The sequence below is a fragment of the Apium graveolens genome, chromosome 7 (assembly GCF_009905375.1).
Source record: "Apium graveolens cultivar Ventura chromosome 7, ASM990537v1, whole genome shotgun sequence".
Lineage (NCBI taxonomy): Eukaryota > Viridiplantae > Streptophyta > Magnoliopsida > Apiales > Apiaceae > Apium > Apium graveolens.
Window position 1 is genome coordinate 200,565,644 of NC_133653.1, and position 26,664 is coordinate 200,592,307.

General features: G+C 32.2%; 1 protein-coding gene across 1 annotated transcript; it reads left to right on the plus strand.

The window, feature by feature from the left end:
* Positions 1 to 16,309: 16,309 nt before the first annotated feature.
* LOC141674346 (uncharacterized) lies at positions 16,310 to 18,474 on the plus strand. The gene is made up of 3 exons (XM_074481073.1): positions 16,310 to 16,835; positions 17,074 to 17,459; positions 18,013 to 18,474. Exons 1-3 carry the CDS (start codon positions 16,310 to 16,312, stop codon positions 18,472 to 18,474), a joined length of 1,374 nt encoding a protein of 457 aa, XP_074337174.1.
* Positions 18,475 to 26,664: the final 8,190 nt, after the last annotated feature.

Consider the following 26,664-nt stretch of genomic DNA (forward strand, 5'->3'; position numbering starts at 1 on the left):
TGACGTTAAAGATACAAGACCTAATGAATGGGAATTTATTCTAATGATCAATTAAAGAAGGCATTTCAGAGAACTTTCTAAAGTTAATATATGACTCAGAATGGGAAGTTAAATGAACTCGTATAGCAGATCGAGTTATGTGGATAATTGCAAGCCAATAAAGGGTGGACATTTACGTGAAAAGAAGAACCATTATGCCGATAATATGGTTATTATGAGGACATTAAATCAGAAGCGGAAATCTTTATACATGATACCTTGTAAGTATGAGATTTTGTTATGAATTGGAGTAATTAACGAACCGTATGAGGTAAATTAACTAGAAGAATAAGAAAGTAAAGCTGCGTATATCGGACAAGGCAAAGAATTGATTGGACAACGGAAGCGAATGAAGAAATTTTTAATAATAACCACATAATCGAATAATACATTATGAAGATGAAACATATCTCAATCATGTGAGAGATATTTTTCATGAAGATTCAAGATCGAAGAAGTTCTAGTTACGAATAAACTTCAAGGGTATTCTTCAATGAATGGTTGGGTTTTCCCACTAAAGTAAATGAGTTATGGAAAATTTGATACTGATAACCGAACCAGTGAAGGAAGTTCAGTATAAAAGGCATAAGTGAAGATGAAGGTATGGTGGTTTAACTGTAATAAATTTTAAGAATGATGCTTTAAAAGGAAATAAATTCTTTCATAAGATCATGATAGTTGAGACCATGTGTTGTTATCAAAAGTTGAACGAGTTAACAAATAAGAATAAGTGTATATTTTGAAGGATGTATAAATTGTTAATTAGAAAGCTTGAATTGAAACAAGAACTAGAAGGATTCTAGAATAATTTATAATTGTAATCAGTAGTAATATTTTGTTATAATCAGAAGATATGAGAAAAGGTATGGTATAATAAGAATTGTTCGCTATAATCTTAAGTTGAACTTAAGATATGAGTTATACGGGTTAGTATTATGTATTGTGGTGAGAAGGTGGAAGTTGATTGGTCTACTTTTGGGTTGATTATTGGTTGTGTGATTGATTGTTGGTGTCGGTTTGAGTCCGACATGTAGTCAATAATATAAAGGAGATGTTGCCCAATAAATACCCTACTCTTAAAAATAGAAAGTATACTTCCATGTGTTAATGATATTCATGTTGATAATCCAAACAATTGTGATCTCGGCTCTTAAAAAAAGGATAGTTACAACAAATCAGACTTTATATAATTGGTCTCTGATTTAATTTAGCTAGTCATCACTTGGTGTAATTGATCAATTAAGTGAGATAATTGGCTAATTTTACCAATTAATGGTCAGTTAGATGTAAATCGATTACAATTAGATTAAGTCAAATTTTGACGTGACTTTCAAATTCGAAATCAAAGCAATAAGAAATTTGGAGAAAGTAAGGAACAAGTAGAATTCCGAAATTGCTGCAAGTGTGTGAAGCTTTACTTGAATGAATAAGCCCTTTTTAATGGACAAGAGAAATGAAAAGTTATTTGAATGGACAAGAATGAATAAGTGAGAGAAATGTCTCAAGAACTAAAAGTTTAAGATAGAGCAAAGAGAATGAAGGAAGGAAGGAAAGGGAGAAGGGAGGTGGAATAAACATAAGATTAATAACTATACCCATAGGGATTTTATTAGACAATCAAACAGATTTTATCATCTGTAATAAAGTTTATTAAAGGACGTCGTGTTTCTAAATTGTTTTGATAATCATACAATAAATGATTTACCAAGTATTTCTGTTTTGTATAAAATGTGAGATGCAGTTTTAATTCAGTTTCTGATTGATGTTGATACTTAAGTTGTTCTTAAATATCGAAAGTGGTATTAATATAGGTGATTGATGGTTACTTCAAAATTAGATGTTGTGAGCATCAAAGTTCGTATTGATATCTAATTTAATATGACAAAATTTCACTAAGAGTGTAGGGTGAAATTTAGAATTAAGTTTAGTTAGACTTTATTTATTAAAGTAATCAAGTTCAAATGATTAAAAATTCTTGAAATTTTGGGTTTAACATTTTTTTCTAACCATTTTAACATATGCACAGTTGGATCATTCTCCATCTATTCCGAATAAGTGGACCTTTCACTACAGTATAAATTGCATTAAGCAACCCCATAACTGTGTTGTTATATATAAGACCAAAAAAGTATTGCTAAAGACCCAAAAAGGGCTAAGGAAATAACAGAGCTATGTTGACTAGTAGCTAGGTAATATAGATATCTATAGCAACATAAAACCTACTCTATTGCAACATACCAATATCTGTTACAATAGATCTAGATAGAAACATATTTTGGACTCTATAGTATCATACTTAGTGTGTTGCAAAAGATCTTAAAATTTCTTTCAGAATTGTGGGGCTCATAGGTGGCCCACCCGCGGGGCCTATCTGTGGGGCCCATATGTGGGACCTATATGCTGGGCCCACATATGGACCTAGTTATTTACCTATGGCAACACACCTATAGCAACATCTTTTATCTTACAAAAGGTTAATTATTTACCACAGATTTAGTACCTACTGCAACATAATTTCAGCCTGAAAAATAATTGAAATACACCTCCTAAATATTGCATTTCCCAAAATAAATACCAAGCAATTTCAAGGAATATTCATTCATACAACCAGTCATACACATCAATTTCACTAGTACAAAATCAAACTTTTATGTCGCCTAATTTACGTCGCACATAGAAGAATCCGACGTATATAAGACTTCATACATCAGGTTTTTTAAAAAGGCGACGTATATTAACATTCTGAAAGTACAATTTATGTTGGTTCAGTAAACAACCAATATATAATGGTGACATATACGTAGTCTCTAAATTTTTTTACGTATAAAAACTCATTTACGTTAGGTTCAGTTCACCATCATATAAGATTATTACAAATACTTAGCATATACGTCTTTTTTTCAGCACTCGATATATTTGTGATTGTATATACGTTGGCCGTCTATAATCCGACGTAAAATAAATTTTTTAATTATTAAAAAAATATTTTAACTAAAACTTAATAGTGGTCGGACCAAATTTAGTCTATTCTTCCCAAAATCAAACTCTATCCATTATAACATCGCTCGACGGAAACATTGGTCCTGGAAACCATCACACTTCATTCATCTATCAGAGCAATTTCCTAACTTACATTTCTGGTATGAAGTATGTCAATACTTACGATTGAATATGTATACATAAATAGCCATGTAACAAATTTTTTCTAGTTAATTTTTCCATAAGTTCTACCTAATTGGGTTTGTTAACTTCTTCATCCTAGATCGTTGCATTTGTTATTCGTAATCTCCCTCCCCCCTCTCTCTCCGAGTCCCTATCTCCCTTCTTTCTCTTCCCTGCTCTTTCTTTACCTTCCCATTCGCGTCCCCTTATTTTCCCGAATCTAATTATGTTACAAACAAATATATTTGGGTGTTGATTAAAATTTGATATTTAATCTTTACTAATTTGACACAATATGGAGTTGTAATATGGAGTTCTACGAGTACATAATAAATTTATTATTTAGTTGGATCATTCATTATCTATTCTGGACCTAGTTTCTAGCGATATCAACCCCTAAATTCAATTTTGTATAAATATATAATATTTGTATACTTAAATTAGTTGATTTTTTCCAGGTAAACTCTTTACTTTTGATAATAATCACATCCTTATGATTGGATTTTTTATTAAAAAATTTAAAAATTCTAAACTATAACTCTAATCCATACCCTAAATCCTAAATCCATAACTAGTAAATTATATATCTAAGAGTACTAACTATTCATATGTACCGATTTAAGAACAATTTTATTATTAGCTAAATAATTCTTTTCTAAATAAATTATACTGCATGAAGCACATAGATTTGAAACTCTTGAAATTTTTCTTCATTTTTCAAATATATTAACTAAATATTTGAACTTTAGAATGTTATCAAAACAAAATCAAAATTCTCCTATAATATATGATACAACTGCTTGCAATCACTTTTATTAATTCAACGGATTTAGGTTGAAATCATTTTTTTACATTTGGTTGTTTCTTTTTTCCCATTTCAGCAAATTGAAACAAAATAGATGGAAACTATTGCACCATTTGGTAAATAAAATTGGACATCTTAGGTTTAGTAGTCACACGTGCCCTGCTCCAAAGACTACTACCTTCTCTTGTTGAGTTTAATTTTCATTTATTTTTACTTTCAATTTTTTTATGAAAAACTATTTTAGTAAACATACATAAAGAGAAAACACAAGCAGGTGGATGCACACATGCTTCCAATGACTAAAAACATCTCATAAACAAACAAAATTTAAAAACATTTGTTTGAAAATGGTGTATCTTATAAAGTTTGTTCGACATGCTGTATTTTGAAAAAAATGCTGAAAAATGATGTAATGAGATTATGTTGTATGGTTGTATGACAAATTTACTTTTGCTCTATTGATATTGACTTAGTATCTAAGTTATTATTGGTAGAGACAAGTTTGAGTACATTCTAAGTTCAAATTTTTGACTAATTTTCAAAGGGGTTAAGCAAGGATTTAATGCTTAATCAACTATAACATATCACATATTTCTCTATTTTTTTATAATCATGGCAGGGTGGAGTAAGCCATCTTATAATATAGCCAAAGTAAACTGTAAGCGTGTGTTTGATAGGAATAGAATGAGCTTATGTAATAATAAGTTTATAATTAATATAGTCCCGACGGATGATGATTTGACATCCATCAAGTGAGTAGCTTATGTAATAATAAGTTTTGTAACTTATTTCTGCAAACAACTTTGTGTAGATTTTGTAGTAGCATATGAGTCATGTTGACTACTAGTAGATATGCAGAATAGGTTGATTAATTATAAATATAAGATGTGTTGTAATTCTGCATAAGTGAAATGGAGTCAAGTGTCAAATAGCTACCCGACGGATGATCAACAAAGCTACCCGACGGATAACAAGCATGTACCTGACAGATGATCAATTCAAACATCTGTTGACAGTGACAACACAGTCACATGCGTTGGGTGTTTGCAAAAGAAATGTGGCATCCTATTTAGCAGAAAATTGAGAAGAAAGAAGCATTACCATTTCCATGCTATTATGAAGATATTCAAAGATGCTGGAATAGAGTAATGAAGCAGGGTGGAGTTAGAATTGATAGGTTTTGTTTTATTATCTTGTCTTATTACCATGTAAACTTGGTGATATATAAACCAAGTGTAGCTAGTAGAATAAATAACTAAGCAAACACATTTAGAAGAGATATAGAAAAAGCTATACTTGTCAAGAATTTCTCTGTAGTTTATTTGTTCAACTTGTAAAGCAGCTGTGAGCCAATTCGAGCTTCACAGAATTCTCAAATTGATATATATACATATATATATATCTGGTGGATACATTCACAGCTTGTATACAAAATTACACAGTAATAAGACAAGATAATAAAACAAAACCTATCAAGTCTAATACTATGCTGCTTCACTACTCTATTCCAACATCTTTGAATATCTTCATAATAGCATGGAAATGGCAATGCTTCTTTGTTCTCAAAAACCCAGTTGAATAGGCTGCCACGTTCCTTTTACATACACTCGACGCATGTTACTGTATTTTCACTGTCAACAGATGTTTGAATTGATTATCTGTCGGGTACATGATTATCATCCGTCGGGTTTCCTTATTGATCATCCGTCGGGTAGCTTTGCTGATCATCCGTCGGGTAGCTATTTGGCACTTGACTTTATTTCATTTATGCAGAATTACAAGACATAATCTATGTACAATTAATCAACCTATTCTGCATATCTAATTAAAGTCAACATGACTTATATGCTACTACAGAATCTATACAAAGGTGTTTGCAGAAATGTGCTACATGACTTATTATTACATAAGCTACTCACTCGATGGATGTCAAATCATCATCCGTCGGGACTGTATTGAGTCATCCGTCGGGACTATATTTGCGTATCCGTCGAGTGCTACATAATTCACTAAGTTGAATAAATTTAGGGGGCTAGGTATGGTAGTGCCACTCTTTGTGGAACTTTGGTCCATATTTTAAGGGATAAAGTTGGCTTGGGAGATAAGTGATACAAAAACATGTTGTCCTACAATTTGATTCTCAAAAGGCGGTGAATGAAGTTAATAATATAAATCCAAAATTTTGCCTTGCTGAATTTGGTGGTGTTGATAAAAAATCTGGAGATCCCGAGAATGAGGCTTGGGAGTCATGTCACATTAAGCATATTTCTAAAGATAAAAATGAGGTTATTACTGCTCTTGTATGCGAATGCTCTCAACTTGATGTTAAAGGTGGAGTCAAGGAGCTTGCTAGCTGTTGTCCCTGCTTTCATATAAAAACCATTTTGCTTCATGCCCTATTTGTTAGTTTATGTTTCATTCTAAGTCTCTGTTATGGTGAAACAAGATTGTAGTGGTGTATTGTTAGATATAATCATTACAATGGCTATATATTTCATGGCTCAATCTTAGCCATTGAATCTTAACGGTTTCAATCTCGAATTCATTTGAAAAGTGCCCTAAACCTAGCTTCTTTTGGAACCCAAATCCATTTTGGGCGCCTATGTAAAGAGTCACAGTACACTCTTTTTTTGTTTTTTTATCATTTTCCGCCAACTAAACACAAACAACTTGTAAAGCCTCAGAAAAATTCTAGGAAAAATATTGTTGATATAGTTATTGTTGATATAGTTAATTTGTTAGATAAGGGATCATCATCCAGCAACTAGTGTGACCATTAGGGTACAGTAATAAATAATACTGTTTCCCATATTATTTAATCAGTCCAAAATCTATTATTTTTACTTGAGGGACTCAAATGAATATTCGACTCGTATGATTAATTTGATAATTGACTCAAATTTTTACCTTTTGTGTCATAAAGGATGTATATGTAATTATAATTTGTACTTTCTACATTTAAAATTTTAGTTGATATTCCCTTAAGTAGTAAATTAATTCTTTAAAGTGATAAGAAGTATTTCATTATTCTTTTGAGAAAAGAATAATTGAGGAATAATTTGGCATAAGTATAGATACAAAATCTTGTCATCATTTTATTTTATTTTATTTTATTTCAACCTTTTTATTATCAAATTATTCAATTTTTTTTCAAAAAACTAGTTTTCAAAAATTTATAAAGTCTTTATTTAATAAAAATATTTCCTAAATATTTTGGGACTTTAGTTAATTTTCTTAAAAGGTGAGTATTTAATTATTTTCCTAAATTGTATTTTCTTTTCTATCAAATGAGTAAATAGGAAATTATAGCTAAATTATAATTAATTAGAAAACTCTAGATTTATGTAGGGTGTTCCAGAGAATACTAACCTCTATGGTTAGCCATTAGATTAATGTTAACTCTACTTAAATTTCTGTGTAAAAATGTAGGACTCCATACCCATTTCACTTCTCTTATAATCAAATTTCAAGAACAAATTGTAATATAATTATGATAAGTAGAGTGTAGATTGGGTAAAAGAGAGGAAGCAATTGAGTGAAGTGCTAGCTATTGTGTTGGGTGGTGAAGTAGATTCTATAAGATCTTGATCATTCGTTCTTGTAAAGGTAATCTTAATCTCGTTGATTTCATTTTCGCTTGTTTTATTTATTTATTTTAGGTATTTATTTGTAGTAATTAAATCACTTGATTGTTGAGTTATATTAATAATCCTAATCGATGCTATGTTAATTAAATATGTAATTAGGAACTCATGAATATGTAATTATCAAGACTATTTTTTTGTTAATTATTGGATCTTAGTATTTTCTTAACATGATTATTGGTAATTAGCAATTGATGAGAGAATTTGTACTTGGCTTTGGAATTCGTCCAACAAAAAAAGGTCCAAACCAAGGTACATAGATACATATATGTGTATGTAGAATAATAAAAATATAAGTAGTAATTGATTTAATTGGGGTTTGATTGAATTGGGTGAAAATATAAAGTTGGGGGTTTTTGATTATTGATTGTTGGATGGGAATTAAGGAGTAAACATTTGGGCGTGTGTTTGTGATGTGTTGGAAACGGGGCGGAGCCACCACCGGAGGCGGTGGTGGTGGTAATCGGTGAAGGCGAGAGAGAGGAGAGAGAGAAAGAGGGGCGAGAAAGAGGACAGAAAAAGAGGAGAGAAAGAGGAGAGAGTGAGAGAGAGGAGAGGCCGATACAGAGATTGAGAAACGGGGAGAGGGAAAGACTGACCAGAATTTGGCCGGAAAACCAACTCTGGGGTTGTGATTTCGAAATTGTTTGGATAATATTATGGATCGGGAAATATGGATTAAAACGAAGGAAGAAAAATTGAATTCCGACACCCACTGGAAACCACCACCGGGCGGTAGCCGCCGCCGGTGCCTCCATGGCAATGGTGGTGGCGAGGAAGAAGAAGAAGAAGGGGGGTAGTTTGGTACTACAGTAAATTTATTAATTTTTTTAGAATTTTAAAAGAAGTGGGTATTATTGGATTTATAAGTAAAAGATAAATAATTAATGAGGATATGTTGTTGATTTAAAAATAGTGAATTAAATTATGAAAGAGTGATATATGGGATTTAATTAAATTTTTAATGGGAGTGATTAAAAACAGTATGTATACTTATATAATTTGAAGTAAATTGGGAGTGGCGAAAAAAATACCCAAATTGAAAATATGGGTTAGGATTTGTAATCATAAAAGTGGGGTTTTTTTACGTAATGGAATGGGAAGAGGTCGGGGATGATGCGACGATCGGATTAAGGGGTCTTTGGTGTTTGGAAAATGGTCGAAACAGAATTAAAGACCTCTTCCGTCGCAGACAATGTGACGAAGGTGGGTGGCAGCGATGGATGGGTGAAAAAAAGGGGAAAATGCGGGGAAAAGATTGGGTTCGATTTGAGGATCATTTTAATGGTTGTTTGCAGCTAAATGAGTGAGAGATGAGGGTGGTCGGAGAGGAAAAGTGAGTGGTGGCGAGAGAAAGAGTTTTGACGGGGGAGAGATTAGAGGAAGAGAGGACGAGAATTAAGGTAGTGAGGGTGGTCTCCGACGCTTTTGTCGGTCGGTGGTTCGCTGGAATGAATGGGGAGGGAGGAGTGAGGTGTCGGAGAAGATGGTTGGGGAAGATGAGGGTATTGTGGTAATTTGATAATTAATAAAAATTAGATATTGTCGAGGATTTAAAACAATGTAAAAGTTTATATTTGGGAATGTATTGGAAAGGTATTTTGTTTTATTAAAATTGGTGTTGTTGGCATAATTTATGTATACATATTGTATTTAGAGGGTATTCTAGATTATATTAAAATGTGACACAAGAGTGTTGATGGGTTAATTTGAGATTTGTTAGTGAGTAGTAAATTGCGAAAAATCATATTAGTTTTACGATATATTAATTGCATTATTCGAAAGTAGAGTAAAATTTAATTGCAAAGTGAATCGAAGATTTGGTATCGAAAAGGATAGATATTATTTAATAAAGCTATTTTATAAGCACAAATATAAATTAATAATTAGAATTATTTTTAAATCAGTTAATATGTAAAATGATTAGTATACGCTAAAGGAACATTATTTAATTTTATTAAAATATGAAGTAAAATGTTTGTTCAATTTTTGTAATAATTTTTCAAAGTGTAATTATTGATCAAGTAGTGAATTTTTATGAATTATTAAACTATTAAATAAAAATAGTATAAGAATTCGTGGTTTAGTTATTTTGTATTGAAATATTGTGTGGATTATTATTTTTAGAATTTCTCCACACGAGAAGTATTTAAGTAGGAAAAGGTGAGATTTCTTGAGCAGTGAGCTAATAAACGGAAATATGGCAAGTTTTATTTCCTCACTTTCCTAATTTTGACCTTGGTAATTGTTGTGCATATTTTAATTTACAATTTACAAGTTCATTATTTGAGCTTTATTCACGATTATATTTAACTTGAAACACGTTCCCTCGTTCAAGACACCCGGTTAAAATGCCTTATTTATATTGACCAAATTAATTTATTTCCTTACATGACTATCCCTACTGTTCAGGACAATTTTTTTATTTCCTATTGATGGACATAAATTTCTATGTTCGTCTAATTTATTTCAAAGTCTTGAATCGATTTATTTTCTGGATCAATTTTTTAATTTCTATCAAGTTTTGAAATAATAATTTATCAATTCATTAAACCCTTCCAAGTCTCATGATTGATAAATCGATTACTTATTCTACCTTTATTTTTTCACATATATATATACTGGTCAACGTGGGGTTTGACCTCCAATTATATATATATATATATACATATGACTAAAGTTCTATGGAGTCCACCGTTTAATTGGAGTCCTCGGAGTCCATCTATATTTTGTAAATAATATATTTTTTTTAAAACATGTTATCTTGCAAAACATGTTTCACAAATATCATTATTTCAATAAAATTATGCAAATCTCATACATTTACAAATACAATATATTTATTCTGCAACATGACCATTTATGTTCTACAAACTAAAATTATTTTGTAAAATAATATATTTTGTAATGTTATACTTGTAAAAAGTATACAATGAGCAAGATTTTCTAAAAATAATGGACAACATATAACTTAACTTTCTCTCTCTCTCTATATATATATGAGTGATATAACCATTATTTATGATCAAAATAATTTTATTTTGTTTGTAGTTTTAACAGTCAAGAATCAGTTTGACTAGTCCCGCTTACTGGTGTTTAGTCAATTGATATTTTATTTTTTAATAAATATTTATCATTGATCCAACCGTATAGATATCAATATATATATAAATATATACATTTATATATATATATTAGTGGTATAACCAAAGTTTCAGATCAAAGTTATTTTATTTGGTTTGTCCTTTTAACATTCAAATATGAGCTTGATTAATACCACTAACTAGTGCTAAGTCCCATATTGATGTTTCGATTTTCATAAAAATATTTATGAATGATTCAATCGTATAGATGTCAAGATCCATATATAATAGTGATATGAAAAAAATTTCAGAAAAAAATAAATTAAATTGGTTTCTATTTCAACAGTCAACGAGTGGTGACTAGTACATTTCACTACTAGAGAAAAGTCAATAGACATCACCATTTTAACATCAGTGGAAAAAAAAACCGATTTAAAAAACATGTTTAATATCGGTTATTTTCAACCCGATGTTAAAGATATTTTTTTACATAATATTTTTAAATAACCGATTACTAATAGTATTTTTTTCAAAAATATAACCCTATGTTTCACATCGGTTTTGTTTTAACTGATCATAAACACTAACTTCCACATCAGTCATTTAAGGACCGTTGTGAAGGTTTGGTATTCGCATTGGTCCTTAACTAACCGATGTCTATGTTAAAATTTAAAAAAATAAAAAAAAGTAGAAGGCCGGGAATAATTCCTCCTCTTTTGTACTTTGCCAAATATTTCCCTCGTTTCCCACATATTTCCCCGCTGTTTTTCTCTCTTCTCACCAAATATACATCTCTGTCTCTCGCCCCCCTCTTCTCTCTATCTCATCCCTTAACATCTCTCCCTATCTCTTTCCATCGCTATTACCATCAATCAACCCTTAATCGAGCAATCGAGTTTTAATATGTTCTACATACAACCCTAATCGAGCAGAATCAAGCCCTAATCAAGCTGTAATCGAGTCAATCGAGTCAACCAATAGAGCCCTGATTTGTAAGTAATTATCATTTTTTTCTTTTTTCTTTTTTTTTTAATTGAGCCCTAATTTATAAGTATTTTTCATATCTTGTTTCTCATCTCCGTGTACCCGCTTCTCATCTCCTTCTCAGATTTTGTAAGTCTTCGATTACACTTTTCGTTTAATTAATTTTTTCATGTATTTTTTGAATGGTAAAGCATGGTTGTAGTACGATACATGAATGTAATTTACTTGTATGTATTTTGAAGGGGTTAAGGTTAAAATTATACTTCATCTTTTAAAGGGTTTCGTGCGACTTTGTGTGTTTTACTCGTTTATGATATTGGAGATAAAGGTGAAAGATGGAAGTGGTCTTGGCTGGATGTGACACTTACACATTGGTGGAATGAAGCTTCACTTAGAGTTTCAGAAGCTCTTAGAGTGATTGCTACTGTTTTATACCAAGAAAGTTACTGTGAATTAATTTTACTGAAGCTTTGTGTTCTAATGATACATGTTTTCAGTGTCTCTTGTAGGGATGATTTAATTTCCAAGGGATTCAAACTATAGCTGTAAGGTACTTGGTGAATTAACATCTGAATGAATAGGATAACAATGTAGAACCTTTTTTTTATTCTATTACAGTTGCCCAAGTTTATTTAGCAGCCACATTTTTGTTGAAAATTTAATCATTAGGATGCTATGTGGCGACCTATTTTTATTGAAGTGTTCAGTCCTGTAGGTTTGTGAACCATTAAAATTTTTGATAAAGCATAACTAGTTTATTTATTAAACACTTGCTCATTAATAATGTATTCAACTTAATTAATTTGTGTTTACACGTCATGTACTTGTTGGACTTTTTCAATATGCCTGATAGTATCTTAAACTCTTATACACCACTTCTCTTGAGCAGAATATACTTCCATCACAATGTTAAATACCTATAATTTTATGTGTTAATTGCATCAGATAAGACATTGTTGAGGCCAACATCACCAACACCTCATCTCGTAAAAGAGACAATACTAGCAATAACATGAGGAGCACCATTTCCCAATGGAAGCAGAGTAATACCAGCTATAGTTGGAGAAAGATTAAGAAATTTCGACAGATTTTGGACGGAAGGACAGAAGTACTCAGAAGCTGTATTAGCAAGTAAATAAAACAAAAAAACAAGCCAGAGGAGAAGAAGGGAATAGCCCAACACAGGGAACTACCCACAGCTGCAGTAAAATATTTCAAGGCAGTTTATATAACCTTTTGGCTTGCATGATTTGTTTGATCTAATGTATACACACTTGGTCTGATAATCAGTGTAGTTGTGCAGACCAGAGCAGCCATCATCTTGGACTAGGAGATATGAATATTGTGTGAGAACTACAGGTAGAGATGCACAAAAAGCTCGGGCCCGAAAATATGGCCCGGCCTGATTCGGTCAAAACCCGGTCAAGCACGGCCCGGTCAAAGCCCGGCCTGGTCCCGGCCCGGGCTTCGGGCCTCGACGGGCCCTATATTTTTAGGCAAGGCCCAGCCCGACCCGGTTACAAGCCTGGGCTTTGGCCCGGCCCGACCCGGTTAAAAGCCTGAAAAAGCGCGGTTATAATCTGATTATTATAATATATTTTCTTATATATTTATAAATTCACATTTACTATATATATAAATAATACTTTAAACACATGTATACATTTACATATTTGTGATTAATAATATTATTTTTATACTTTGTTGCATAAATAATGACAGAAGATCTAATAAGTACACTATATATATTTGGATATCATTGTTATCATAACAATGATAAAATATATTGTCCTATAAACATGTTTATTTTTTGCCGAACTTAAATGTTTTCAACGAAGTAATGTTTTCATAAAATATTCCATGTAAACTAATACATTTTTACGATGATCTACTTGCAATCTGCAGGTGATGTTTAATTGGAAAAAGCATATAAGTTGGTAGTTAAATAAGAGGACAATAAGAAAATGAAGTATGTATTAGAGAAGAGAGGAAGTTTCATGGTATTGATGTGAGAAAAAATTAAAGTGCTAAAGTTAGGATTTAAAGCAGTCCATGGATTATGGAAAATAACTTACTGTCCATTGGGGAAGTATTAATTTTGATAGTATCTCAAATCTCGATCATGTTCATAGAATTATTGTACAACGCGACAAAGCAGATGAGGGAGGTGCAAAGGATTTAAAGATGGTGTCTAAATCCAACTTGTATTTTTTGGCATTTGGCATTTTTAATTGCACTGCGACCTGGAGGTGTATTTTGTAGTATGGGAGAAAGTATGTGGTTGCATTAATTCCTTGTAAAATTAGCTAGCTTTTCTTTTTAACATGTACTAGTCAACTCTTTTTAATGAGTTCCTCTGTTAATAAGCAACATCTATACGTTTATTGTTTGATACAAATCAGAATATTTATTTCTTCATGGTTTTATTATTAAATATGACTTCTTTATTGAGATGCTAGATGGAGCCCTTAATTATAAGTGGGAACTTAGGTTCTACAATTCTGACAATATGTATTGCAACACTGATTTTAGATGGAGCCCCACTTTTGCCACGTCAAGAGTGGGTCCCACAATATGTAATGCATCACTGATTTTAGTCATTTGCAACACGATTTTTATTCATATGTAACATCATTTTTAGTCTTATGCAACACCATATAGAGTCAAATGCAATATTTTAAAAATTAAAAAAATTGACATAGTTATTCTGTTTTTACATTATTCCTCCCAAACAAGGCATCCAACAATCAATACAACAAGCATCGAATGAAATTTAAAACTTACTAAATTATCAAAGTACCAAATTCTAACTCCAAAAGAACAAATGAGCAATTTTTTTTCTTTTCTTTTCTAAATAATATCACCTACCCATTTCAACTCTAGCCTTTCAACTCATTTTGACCTTGTAAAGCAGATAGTGTTTGTTTCCAGCCAAGTAGAGAACTGCCAGTCGATGTGATCCAGAGACAAAAATGCCTGTATTTGAGATGACTTTAAACATCATTCGGAAAAGCATCCATGTAGATTTATGCTTCATTATTGAGTTCGAACCAATATCTTTAGCAATTGCTGAAAGCAACCATTTTAATAGACAATAATCAGATAGTCGAGTGAATACTGTCAAACAAAACAAAAATTTATAAGAAAAACCATGCTCCAGCTTACGGAATTATAGGCAAACCTATACTGAGATAACACTGCACCTTATTCTGGTACAAACTAAATAAATAGTATGCATGGACATACATTTAATTGTAGGATCGAGAAAAGCAACCAAAAAAATAAAATACTGACATATTAGTCTTCTATCCAAAAAAATTGCTTTGCACATAATTTCAGCACATAGTCTAAGACAACCATGCCCCTCTTTCACAGTCATTATTGAGATTATCGATATTCTTTCCTGAGACATGAAATGGGCCTTTATCTGGCTTTTGAATTCGGATCCTTCCTAAGTCATCCTTAACAGCCTAAAAGAGATTAGGAGATATATAAGAAAAACTGAAACATATCATTAAAGAAAGGATGAGATAAGACCACAAGAAGCACAAAAAACTATTATCATGTCATAGCTGGTTAGAAGCTATCAAATTTAACTCTCTTAAATATTCACATATCACTTTTTTACATGATTTTATCATAGACAACAGAATAAATATATGCTTCAACTTTGGGATTCCATATTTTACTATGATAAAAGTTGACTTGAAATTTGGCTTTGAGTTCTAAAAACTGAAAAGTAAAGCTGAGAAGATTTTTGAAAAGAAGACGGACATAAGGAATTTTAAAGATTTCGGAGAGGAACAGAGGATAGCAAAGAACTATATAAAAGTGGTAAGAGTATTCAAAGAGAATATAGCAAGATACATATATTACATTTCCAGCCAACTCTTACCCAATATTTATATAAACCAACTTTGTGAATTATTTTTGAACATCCATGTACAAGCAAGCTCTTTAGCACATTGCCACCATGATACACATTGCCCAACTACTTTAATTAGAAATTTCTCCTGAAAACTAAAACTCATCTCTACAATAGCCACTGCTAAACTACTTCTTAAAAGGAGCTTCAGAATGCTAACTTATAAAGCAGAAGTTGTTGGTAGATGGAGTATTGACCATACACAAAGTGATGAAGCAGAAGGTCTTTGTGACAGTGTAGACTATGGAAAGAAGAGGAATCGAATGAAGCAAAGTCTAATAGTGCCAATTTCTCAAAGAGGAACTCAAATTTGGTCATCAGGTCCCGAAATTCGATATTAGATGAAGACACAGATGTATATGTATAGAAAGTCAGAAAAACATAATTGAATTGAACTTGAAAATGTAACACTAAAAAATGATTAATTCCGTAATTAAAGATTCATAATCCACTAAACAAAGTTCATCATGTAATCTTACTCCAGCAAATAGCAGGAACAACAAAAGATCTACTGCCGATTCAGTGGGCGGCTGTTGGCAGCAGAGACCCTAGATCCCCACTCGAGCAGCTCTTTGCTTGTATCATCCTTGTGACAAATCACTTCAATGAAGCAAAGACAATCTTTTTTTCTCCCGTTGTTGTCTTTATTAATCAATTTTCCACAGGAATGGATATACCTGAGAATGATGAAAATGATATTTCTTCTGATTCTTCAGATTTTATCAACCATGTTAAAGGTGAACATCAGCCACTTTATCCCGGATATGAGAGTTACACTAAGTTAAAAGCTTTAATTAAGTTGTACAATTTGAATGTGATGCTTGGTATGTCTGATTCATGCTTCTCTGATGTTCTACTACTAATCGGGTCTATGCTCCCGGAAGGCAACAATATTCCTTCTTCCTTCACTGAAGTGAAAAAAACCTTATGTTCATTAGGAAGGGGGTATGAAAAGATACACGCATGTCCGAATGATTGTTTATTATACCGTGGTGAGAGAGATGAGGATGAGACTACATGTCGTATATGTAAGGCCTCTAGATGGAAATTGAATCGGAAAGAAGTGGAACTGGAAGGGGTCCCTGCTAAGGTTTTATGGTATTTTCTGTTGATACCGAGATTAAGAAATTTATTCAGTACACCGCACATTGCAAAAGAAATGACTTGGCATGACACTAGGCGGCAAAAGGATGGTAAAATGAGGCATCCAGCTGACTCAAAAACATGGAATGACACTGGGCGACCAAAACTGGCCCGAATTTGCATCAGAGACCAGGAACCTTCGATTAGCTTTATTTGCTGATGGTTTCAATCCCTTTCATGGAAACCATACTAATCACTCAAGTTGGCCTGTTTTACTATCAATTTACAATCTTCCTCCCTGGCTTTGTATGAAGAGAGGATATATTATGCTGTGTTTATTGATATCAGGACCAACTGAGGAAGGAAATGATATCATCGTGTACCTTCAACCACTTATAGAAGATTTACAGGAGTTGTGGCGAGGGAGACAAGTGTATGACGCATATAAGGAAGAATCTTTCATATTTAGGGGCATTTTATTATGGACAATAAGTGATTATCCAGCCTTAGGGAACTTGTCGGGAAACGTCATTAAAGGTTATAATTCTTGTACTGTATGCATTGATCAAACAAAAGCTACCATGCTTGTTAATTACCGCAAGACGGTGATCATGAGGCATCAGAGGTGGTTGCCCCGTCATCATCCGTATAGAAAGCAAAAATCAGCTTTTGATAACATGATAGAGAAGGAGGGTGCTCCTATTCCGTTAACTGGAGAGCAAGTTTTTCAAAGAGTATAACATCTGAGGGGTCATGTCTTTGGTAAGACACAATGCCCACTTCGATGGAAGAAAGGTGAAGCTCGACCCATATGGAAGAAGGTTTCTATATTCTTCCAACTCCAGTATTAGAAGTTTTTTCCAGTCAGGCATGTCCTCGATGTGATGCACATCGAGAAAAATATATGTGAAGCTTTGCTTAGAACTTTTCTAAATATTCCGGGAAAGATAAAAGATCGGGAGTCTGTCCGTCTTGACATGGCTAAAATGGGAATAAGAACAGAGTTGAGGCCAAAAATCCCGGAAAGAAAGAGAAGGTGTCGTTGGCTTCATAGAACTTATTACAGGATGAAAAAAAACTATTTGCTCATCCTTTCTTAAAATGAAGTTATCGGATGGATTTTGTTCAAATATCAAAAATCTGGTAAATATGGAAAATCTGCGACTTGGTGGAATGAAATCGCATGATTGTCACACATTATTACATCATTTGCTTCCATTTTCAATTCGATCAGTACTGTAAAAAGAAGTCAGGTGCACAATTCTTAAGTTTTGTCTCTTCTTCAAGGCAATTTACAGTAAAGTCATCGATATAGATAAACTGGAAAAAATCCAATCTCAGTTGGTGGAAACATTATGCAAGATTGAAAAGCACTTCCCTCCCTCGTTCTTTGATGTGATGATCCATCTCTCAATTCATCTTATGAGAGAGGTTAAACTTTGTGGGCCAATATTCCTATGTTGGATGTATCCTTTTGAAAGATATATGAAGGCGTTTAAGGGATATGTACGGAATTCAGCTCATCCTGAAGGATGTATTGCCGAGGTATATGTCGCCGAAGAGGCCGTCGAGTGTTTGGTAAATTTTGGAGAAGCTACCACAGGATTGTCGCGAAATCCTAGGCAAGAGCAAAATGCTGGCAGACCCTTATTTGGTGCAACCATGATAAAGGCAATCAATCACGACTTGCACCTAGCACATTTGTGTTTTTTGCAAAATAGTAATGACATAAGGCCATATTTTGATTAAGCAGTTATTGAAATATGTGTGTGTGTTATTTTCTTATTTTGTGCATTTTGATCAATATATAAAATCTGTGGATTTTACTCGCAGGGGGCATATGGCATCTTTGATGACGAGATTCAAACACCATGAAAATGACGAAGTCTGGCTAAAAAATAAGCAAAATGATACATTCCCCACATGGTTTAGGAAAAATGAATGATTTTTATTTGGTTTTAACATTATATGTAGGCCTAATTAATATGCTCACAATAATTAGTCATACTCAAAGATGTTAATTTAACAAATCTAGAACTCCACCCTATCAGTTTCTACATATTTTAAATTGAATAATTAGTAATTTTCCTCGGATGCATATTACATTTTTGATACATTAAAAAGAGAATGATTATCACACAAGAGAAGAATGCAGTAAAATACCTCTCTCAACCACTATTTTCTAGATTTACCCTAATAAAAGACTTGTTATTTTACATGTTGTCTCTATACTTTCATTTCTGTTTCCAGTGTGTTATTTTTACATTTTTCAAACTTTCCTTTATACCATTAAATAATAGTACTTCCACTAAAATGCTCTGCTTCTGCAACTAAAAGTTTAGACAGAAAATAAGGGGAAATATAAAAACCAATAGATTTATAATAAAAAAATAAGTAAAAAGATGCCTCAAGACTTTTATATTCTTATAGTAGCATGAAGAAAATTTAGTTTGTTTAAAAAAGGTAAAAATAGGAATAGCTATGGCTACCATGATAATTAAATATTAAATACTACAAATATAAAAATAATTCAATATGTCTTTTCTCACTAAAACATAATGAACCTCTCTTTTATTATTTCACTTATAAAATTGTATAATAATTTAACTTTCCTGCTCTGGCTAAAATTAATAAATTTGTATACATTAATAGTTTGGTTTGCACAATATATGTGCAAGGCCTGGTCACCCACACTATTGTGGAAATTAATAACCTTTTAAGTTAAATTTATACTTTATCAAAAGAATTTATATAATTACATTTTGAAACACAATATAAAATTGAAACCATAATATTTCACTCTCTATTAATATGAAATACTTAGTTTTAAACAAATTTTTTTGGACAGATCGAATGAGAATTGTTGGACGAACACAATACTATAACTGACGAGATAAGGTGGATAGCAGAAGGCCCCAACAAGATTGTGCCTACATTTAGAGGATATAAAATCAACGGTGTTACTTATAGCACGAAGGAGCGTGATGATAAACGGCAAGTTCAATGTAGTGGTGTTTGTGTGGTTGCAGATACAATGCTTGTGCAGGGTAAGGATAAGAATATTGAACATACTTCGCACACCTACTACGGAGTGATAACAAGTATCTTGGAGTTAGTCTATAACAACTTTCGAGTTCCTGTATTTCGTTATAATTGGGTAGATATCAACAAAGGGGTTAAGGTAGATAACTTGGGATTTACACTGGTAAATTTAAATAAATTAGGCTTTATAAATGATCCTTTTGTGCTAGGTAAACATGATCAAGTATGTTACATTGAGGATCCTCTTGAAAAAAATTGGTCTCACTACACCATAAAATGCCTACTATAACACCAAAAAAACGTTGCATTAGGGGGTAAATATGTTGCTCTTGCCCCATTTTTAAGCTAAGGTGACATTTTCTTAAAGAGAGGTTTTTCCATGTTGTCTTAGGGGTCTAAGGTAACATCTTTGGTGCCTAAGGCAACATCGTATTTTAACTTGTTTATCTGTTGCCTTAGCTTGCTAATGCAACATAATGAAAGATCAGTTGTAACTTGTTTTTTTTGTTACCTTAGAGTTTTGAAATGTTTTTAAAAAATGGGCCCCACATTGGGACCCACTGGTTGACATGGCAAGTGTAGGGCCCATAGTGCTGAGTTGTCTTGATGACGTGGCAAGTGGACCCATAGAACCTAATGTATCACTTGGAAAAGCTGTTGTAACATTATAACTAGTCTAATAAAATGTTTTAAATATAATATGGTAACAGTTTACGAGGCTATTGTAATACTTTAGCACAAACAAATTGAAATGCTTATTATGTAAACTGAAAAATCCCAATTATACAATTTCATAACTATAAAATAATGCATCCAACCCAAACATTAAACATCCAAATATACAACCAAATTAAACGTCCAAGCTAACTATAAACTAGTTCACATTTTTCACATAACAACAGCCCAAAATTATAAATTTTAAAAAATACTACTAGACCCTAATGCTTAAATTTGCTTCACTTTCTCCTCGACTCCACACGGGCGTTTCCCTTTTTATACACCTGAAGCTTTCTCTTGTAAGTCTTCTTTGTTCCCTGAAAAATTAACTAAGTTATTTGCAAGAAAGAAATCAAAACTGCAAATCTTGAATACCATATCAAAAGGCCTGTAGAAAATACTTATTAAAAAATTATTCTTAGATCATTGTTATTTGAATATTTGTATTGCTATAAAATAGCATCCTAAATTGAGAATTATATGCAAGAACATAACTGATTTATAGTTTTTTGAAATGACGTTGTTAGTTAATAAAATACCTATATTTTAATTGGAAGCCACAAAGATGCAGAACTATATTAAGAAAAATTATATAGGAACAAAACAATTGTCCTTATCCCCAAGTAAATATGTTTAAAAAAATGTAGGTAAGCTAATTAACAGAGCTCTTTATCAAGTGCTTGTTATCAGCTCGCTTAACTCTCACCTGAGCAGTAATGCTTAGTGTTAATTATACGAGATATGATCCTGGCAAGTCCAATTACTAACACCCTGAGGTTTTAGGAGAACTGGTAACTTAAAACTTTGTAAGAACTCCTGTTAAAACCTTGAATGAATACACTTGAACTTGTTTTATTCTAGTTTCACAATGTTTTATTCTAGTTTCACAGGAAGTCAGAAACATACCTACTTAGTATGTACCTGAACAAGCCACAACTAAAGCATTGTACTATTTACCATGAAATCGATACAAGAAAATTATCATAAACTGTTCTATCATACCTCCTCGAAATGGGTTAGTTTGAAATACTTCTTTCCAATTTCAGTCCGCCTTACTCTGTCAAACCCTTTACCACCATCTATCTCCACAAACCTAAAGAAAGATGACAGAAAAAAGGTAGTTAATTTGGAATGTGAAAATATAAATAAGCAAAACTCCAAAATACAAACAAACGACTTCATTAATAATAGCATCTTTATACCTATAATATGATAGTTTGTACATGAGACAAATAGTAAAAAAGCATCTCTCAGCATACAAATTTAGCATTGATGATAGTAGTCTGACAGAGGCAGCTATAAAAGTAACCCAACAAGAGGGTCATCATGAAGTTAGAAAAAGCATTCAACCAAATTCAATATGTAAATGTAACACTGTGGTAAAGCAACTACCAGACTGTACACCCCAATTATCCATAATAACCAGGACATTTAGACGGAAATAAAATCTGCACAGAGAAAAATGCACCCACAAAAATACCACCCACCCCTGAATGAAATAAATGATCCCAAAAACAAAAAATCCAGAATTGTACCCCCCTTCCACTTCGAAAACATAGAGATGCAACCCCTCACCCTAAACCCAACTCCTAATACTCAATCCAGACAAGTACAATACTGGATTAACAACACAAAAAAAACTCATCACAGCAAAACCCCAAACCCATAACATATAATAGACCCACCCGAGAGAACACCAATAAAACACCCCCCTACTCCAGCCAATAAATAACATAACTTACTAGACAGTCCTGGTTTCTTACGAGTTGGTTTCTATATTAACATTCATGTATATTAAGAAAAACAATAATAATAACACTTACTAGACAGTGCTTACCGTGTCAAACAACTCTAAGATCCAGAACACGAAGGAAAGGTTTAGAAGCTGTGCTAACACGAGACGTTGAGGTTTCCACCATACATATATATTATTAAACAACAAAAATTATGGACTGCAAAAAACTAGATATCTGCCACACGGTTATGTATCTGGAAAAGATCAGGCTACATGTCAATGAAATTATCAGAATACTACATAATTCTAATGACAAGATTCCTGTGACCGTATATATCTGAAGGAAGAGTGTGCTTAGATATAGTGTATCCAAATTATCCTAAATATACTTGCATGAACAGAAAAAAGAAAAAAAAATCAACAAATAAAGACAAGTGTAAAGACAAGTAAACTGGTGAAACTTGGTAATGACGATGCAAAAATACATGACCATACCTGTGCACCTGAAATATAACCTTTATGCTATTGATGGTAATATCTCGACTTACTTTCACCACCCTTTCCCTTTTATCATTCTACAAAGTTGTATAGATTAATTAGTAAAAAACTTGATGGTATACAAGAAGGATAAATAGGTTTGAACTTCAAACAATCTCTCAATAAACATTCATACTGTATGAACAATTGTGTTATTACCACACAATGCTAAAAAGTCTGAATATAACACTGTCAATAAAATGGAGGAAAAAAGAAACATGCTAAACTTATAACAGAAGGGTCTAAGTTATGATCAATTTGGTTTGAACAAATAGTCTAATACTATAATCAAAGGTCTCAACCCATTTACCTTAACAATAGCACAATGCAAGTAGATTGCCATAACTTCTAAGTGCGAATATACCTTTTGCAGCCCAGTATTTGAACAGAAGAGTGCTAGAGTCGTAGTAAGTAGCACACCAGAATAGGCAAGCCAATTAATATCGAGCACATTTGATCCCTGAAAATAAAGTTGGGGAATAGATCAGATCATCTTTTAGTAAAAAAGTTGTTAATATGAGTTATAATGTCTATACTCGTAGAATAATCAGCATCTCTGATAAAAATATAAAAAGTATAAAAATATAAAAAGTATAAAAGCATCTCTGTTTTTTACAAAAATGGCCTATATAAAAATATAAAAAGTGTATTTTAATACACCGCAGGGTTGATGTTTCTAAAATCAAAAACATAAAAAGTAAAAATGAGTTAAATAACTGATGTACGTGATTAGCAAATCCAACGCCACAACCAAGGAAAATCCTACCAGCAATAAGCATGGCCAATTCATAGATCAAATATTAGTGAAACTTACAATTCAAAAGAATATGTGAGAAGAAAGAAAGAAGCGAGAACAAGGTATGAAAGACGCCTAATTTGCAAAGTATTTTACAAAATTAAGTTTAATATAAGTTCTATTGTAATCTTTTACTTATACGTCCAATAAAGATTGAAGCCAAAATAAAGATGCAGCCTTCAACGATCACAAGTCTCTAACCTTCTTTTGCAACTAAGATAATGATATGATTAAAAAAGTGTACCACGACTCTCTACACTTTAGGAAAACATTGTTACATAAGTGAGTATTGACATATTGCAAGCTAAGTAGCCATAAATTAACAATACATTTCAATTTGATGGTGAATCAATTGCACAGAAGTATAACACCTTGTTACATTGTACCCAACCATGGTATAATTTGTTGTAATGTATCTTGAATGAAAGAGGCTAGACATGTAGCAAACTAATATAGGGTTTACAATAGAAATTGAGAAGACAACTATACCTTAAACTTTAGTAAATGGTAGCTGCTACATCATATATATCTTGTTTGTGGTATAAAAGCTATTAGGATTCTGATAGAAAAGAAACAAAGTACAGCAAATGAATATGTACACATAACAACAAAAAAGATACAGAGAATGGTACAAAAAGATAAATAGCAATGTTAACGCACACGTTAAGAACATAATCATAACTTTCAAAAAGACTTAATTTATACCTTGACAATAGGGGTGATTTCTTTAGCCGTGTTGCTCCATCACCCTTAACTAACACATACATCACCCTTCCACAGAATTAACAATCCCGAAACTCTAACAAAAAATCCATTTGAATCAAATCCGTGATCAATCAAGTCGTAATAAAAACAGCAATTAACCGGAAAAGAACTACTATGGCTGTTTCTTTAGGTAGGGGGTTGCGATAGGCCATCTATGGCGTAGTGTCTGTTGTGATGAATTTACCGGAAAAGAACTACTATGACCACTGTGATGAAGAAAATGATGGATCGGTAGAAATAGAACTTGAGAATGAGTTACATGTGCCAACTTTCGCGAATGATGACGAACATGACGAGGAAAAAGCTAGTTATATGAGGGATGAAGAAGAATGGATCCAACTTTCATTATGGTAATAAATTACATTTGTTTTAAATTTGAAGAAGAGTATACATGTTTGCCTTTTATTACTATTTATTCACAATAATTTCTTCTTAATTTCTTAAATGATTCTATTTGGTGAATTTTTTTTAGTTAATATGTGTCATTTACGATTACTGTCTTAATATGCATGAATTTTTGAGTTTTATAAATTTTAATATATCTTAATTATTTGGACTTTTCCCTGTATTTGGTTTCAAGTAATTATACTACGTATACATTAATAGTGTCATGAATCGTGTTCCTTTAATATTTGTTAATGTTTAAATTTTTATTTTGATTTCAGTGAATGATCCAATTTTTGAGCCTCATTTGAAACTACTTAAGGGCAAGAAAATTTAGGTCATTTAATGATGATGTAACCTGCAGGGTTTACTGATGATGTTGATCAAGTTGAGATGATGTTGATCAAGCTGAGGTAGAAGAAATTTTAACAGTTTGGCCAATTTCGGCGGACACCAGTGTTTGATCGCTTTCTTGTTTTCCCAGTTGGTGCCTTGTATTTTACTGTAATACGCTTCTTTGCCAACATAATTTCATGTTTTGTGTAGGCATTAGGATTAGTTTGTTTATTTCTCGATTCATGGATTAACTTGTAAATTTGTGTAAGTATTTAGTTTGTTTGATGAATGCGATATGTCCATTATTTAATCTTTTTAAAGAAATGCAACAACATTTTGCAGTTGTTGTATACTTTAAAAATAGTAAAACTGGACATGTATGCTCTTATCGCCAAACTTAGAATTTAAAAGTTCAAACCATGATGAATATAAGTTAATTGTGATTTTGGTGGATTGTAAACTCACTACTAGAAAAACGTCAATAGACATCGGCTAAAAACCGATGTCTATGAATAAAAAAATTTGATGTCTTCGTGGGTGATGTTAAAGACCCCCCATTTAACATCGGTTTTAAACTAATGTGAAAGGGGACATATTTAATAACCCAACTAATAACATTTCTCAAGATAATACTTATTTAAATCCAAACTCTATTAAAATCCGATAAACCTTTACAACTTCTGAAAAATACAATAAAGTTATAATTCTTGAATTAAAATACAACTAAATTACAACCATGCCAACAAACTCTCAGAGAAATCTAAGAAAGGCCAAACTACTCAAAGTTCCATAACTCGCACCCTTCCCATAAGTAGCCCGCCTAAGTAAGAATACCTGCTGGAGGAATACAAAGAGAACAAAGGACCGGAAGTGAGCGAAAGGCTCATATACGGATATAAAACAAATCATAACTGAACAAATATTAAAAGATGACAAGGCTAAGAACACAACTGAATATCTGAATGAAGCACAATAATAATAGTGAATGAGATAATATAAAAAAATGAATAATCAACTCACAAAACAAGACTAAATGCTTACCACCCAAAACTTATCAAACTCTTACACATATCCTTGTCAATTATAGATAATAATCATAAATAATTAAATCGAAAGAATAATGATAAAATGAAATCATACCCTTACACATACTCTTACACATATTCTCACACTTACAAAATAATATATAAACAATAACCCGCACTATAACATATACGATTATTAGTGTAGATGAATGCAAACTTTCACTACACCATAGATGGCCTATAGCAACAGCAAGAAAATGTTACAACAGGTTGAAAAAAATATTACCACGGCCAAAAAAAGCCCTAAGGTAACATAATAATTAAGTTGCTTTTTTTTCGAGTTACCTTTGACCCCCAAGGTAACATTCCTTTTACCGTGCTACAACCTTGAATTTTGTGTTATAATAGGTTTTAAAGGTAATATTAATGTATGTCTATAGTATCACACTATACATATTACCTTTGCACTTAAAATTTGCAAAAAAAATGGGCCCCACTTGTAAGGCCACTGTGGGCCCCACATGTGGGTCACCAAATCATTGTAACAATTTTTTCCCTACTGTAAAAGCTGTTTAATAATTTATATTATATTATACTAATTT

Coding starts and splice junctions, on each gene's coding strand:
- LOC141674346 (XM_074481073.1), top strand. CDS start 16,310: ATGGATATACCTGAGAATGATGAAAATGATATTTCTTCTGATTCTTCA. Junction 16,836..17,073: donor CACTAGGCGGCAAAAGGATG/GTAAAATGAGGC, acceptor TATTGATATCAG/GACCAACTGAGGAAGGAAAT. Junction 17,460..18,012: donor GAGAGCAAGTTTTTCAAAGA/GTATAACATCTG, acceptor CTCTTCTTCAAG/GCAATTTACAGTAAAGTCAT.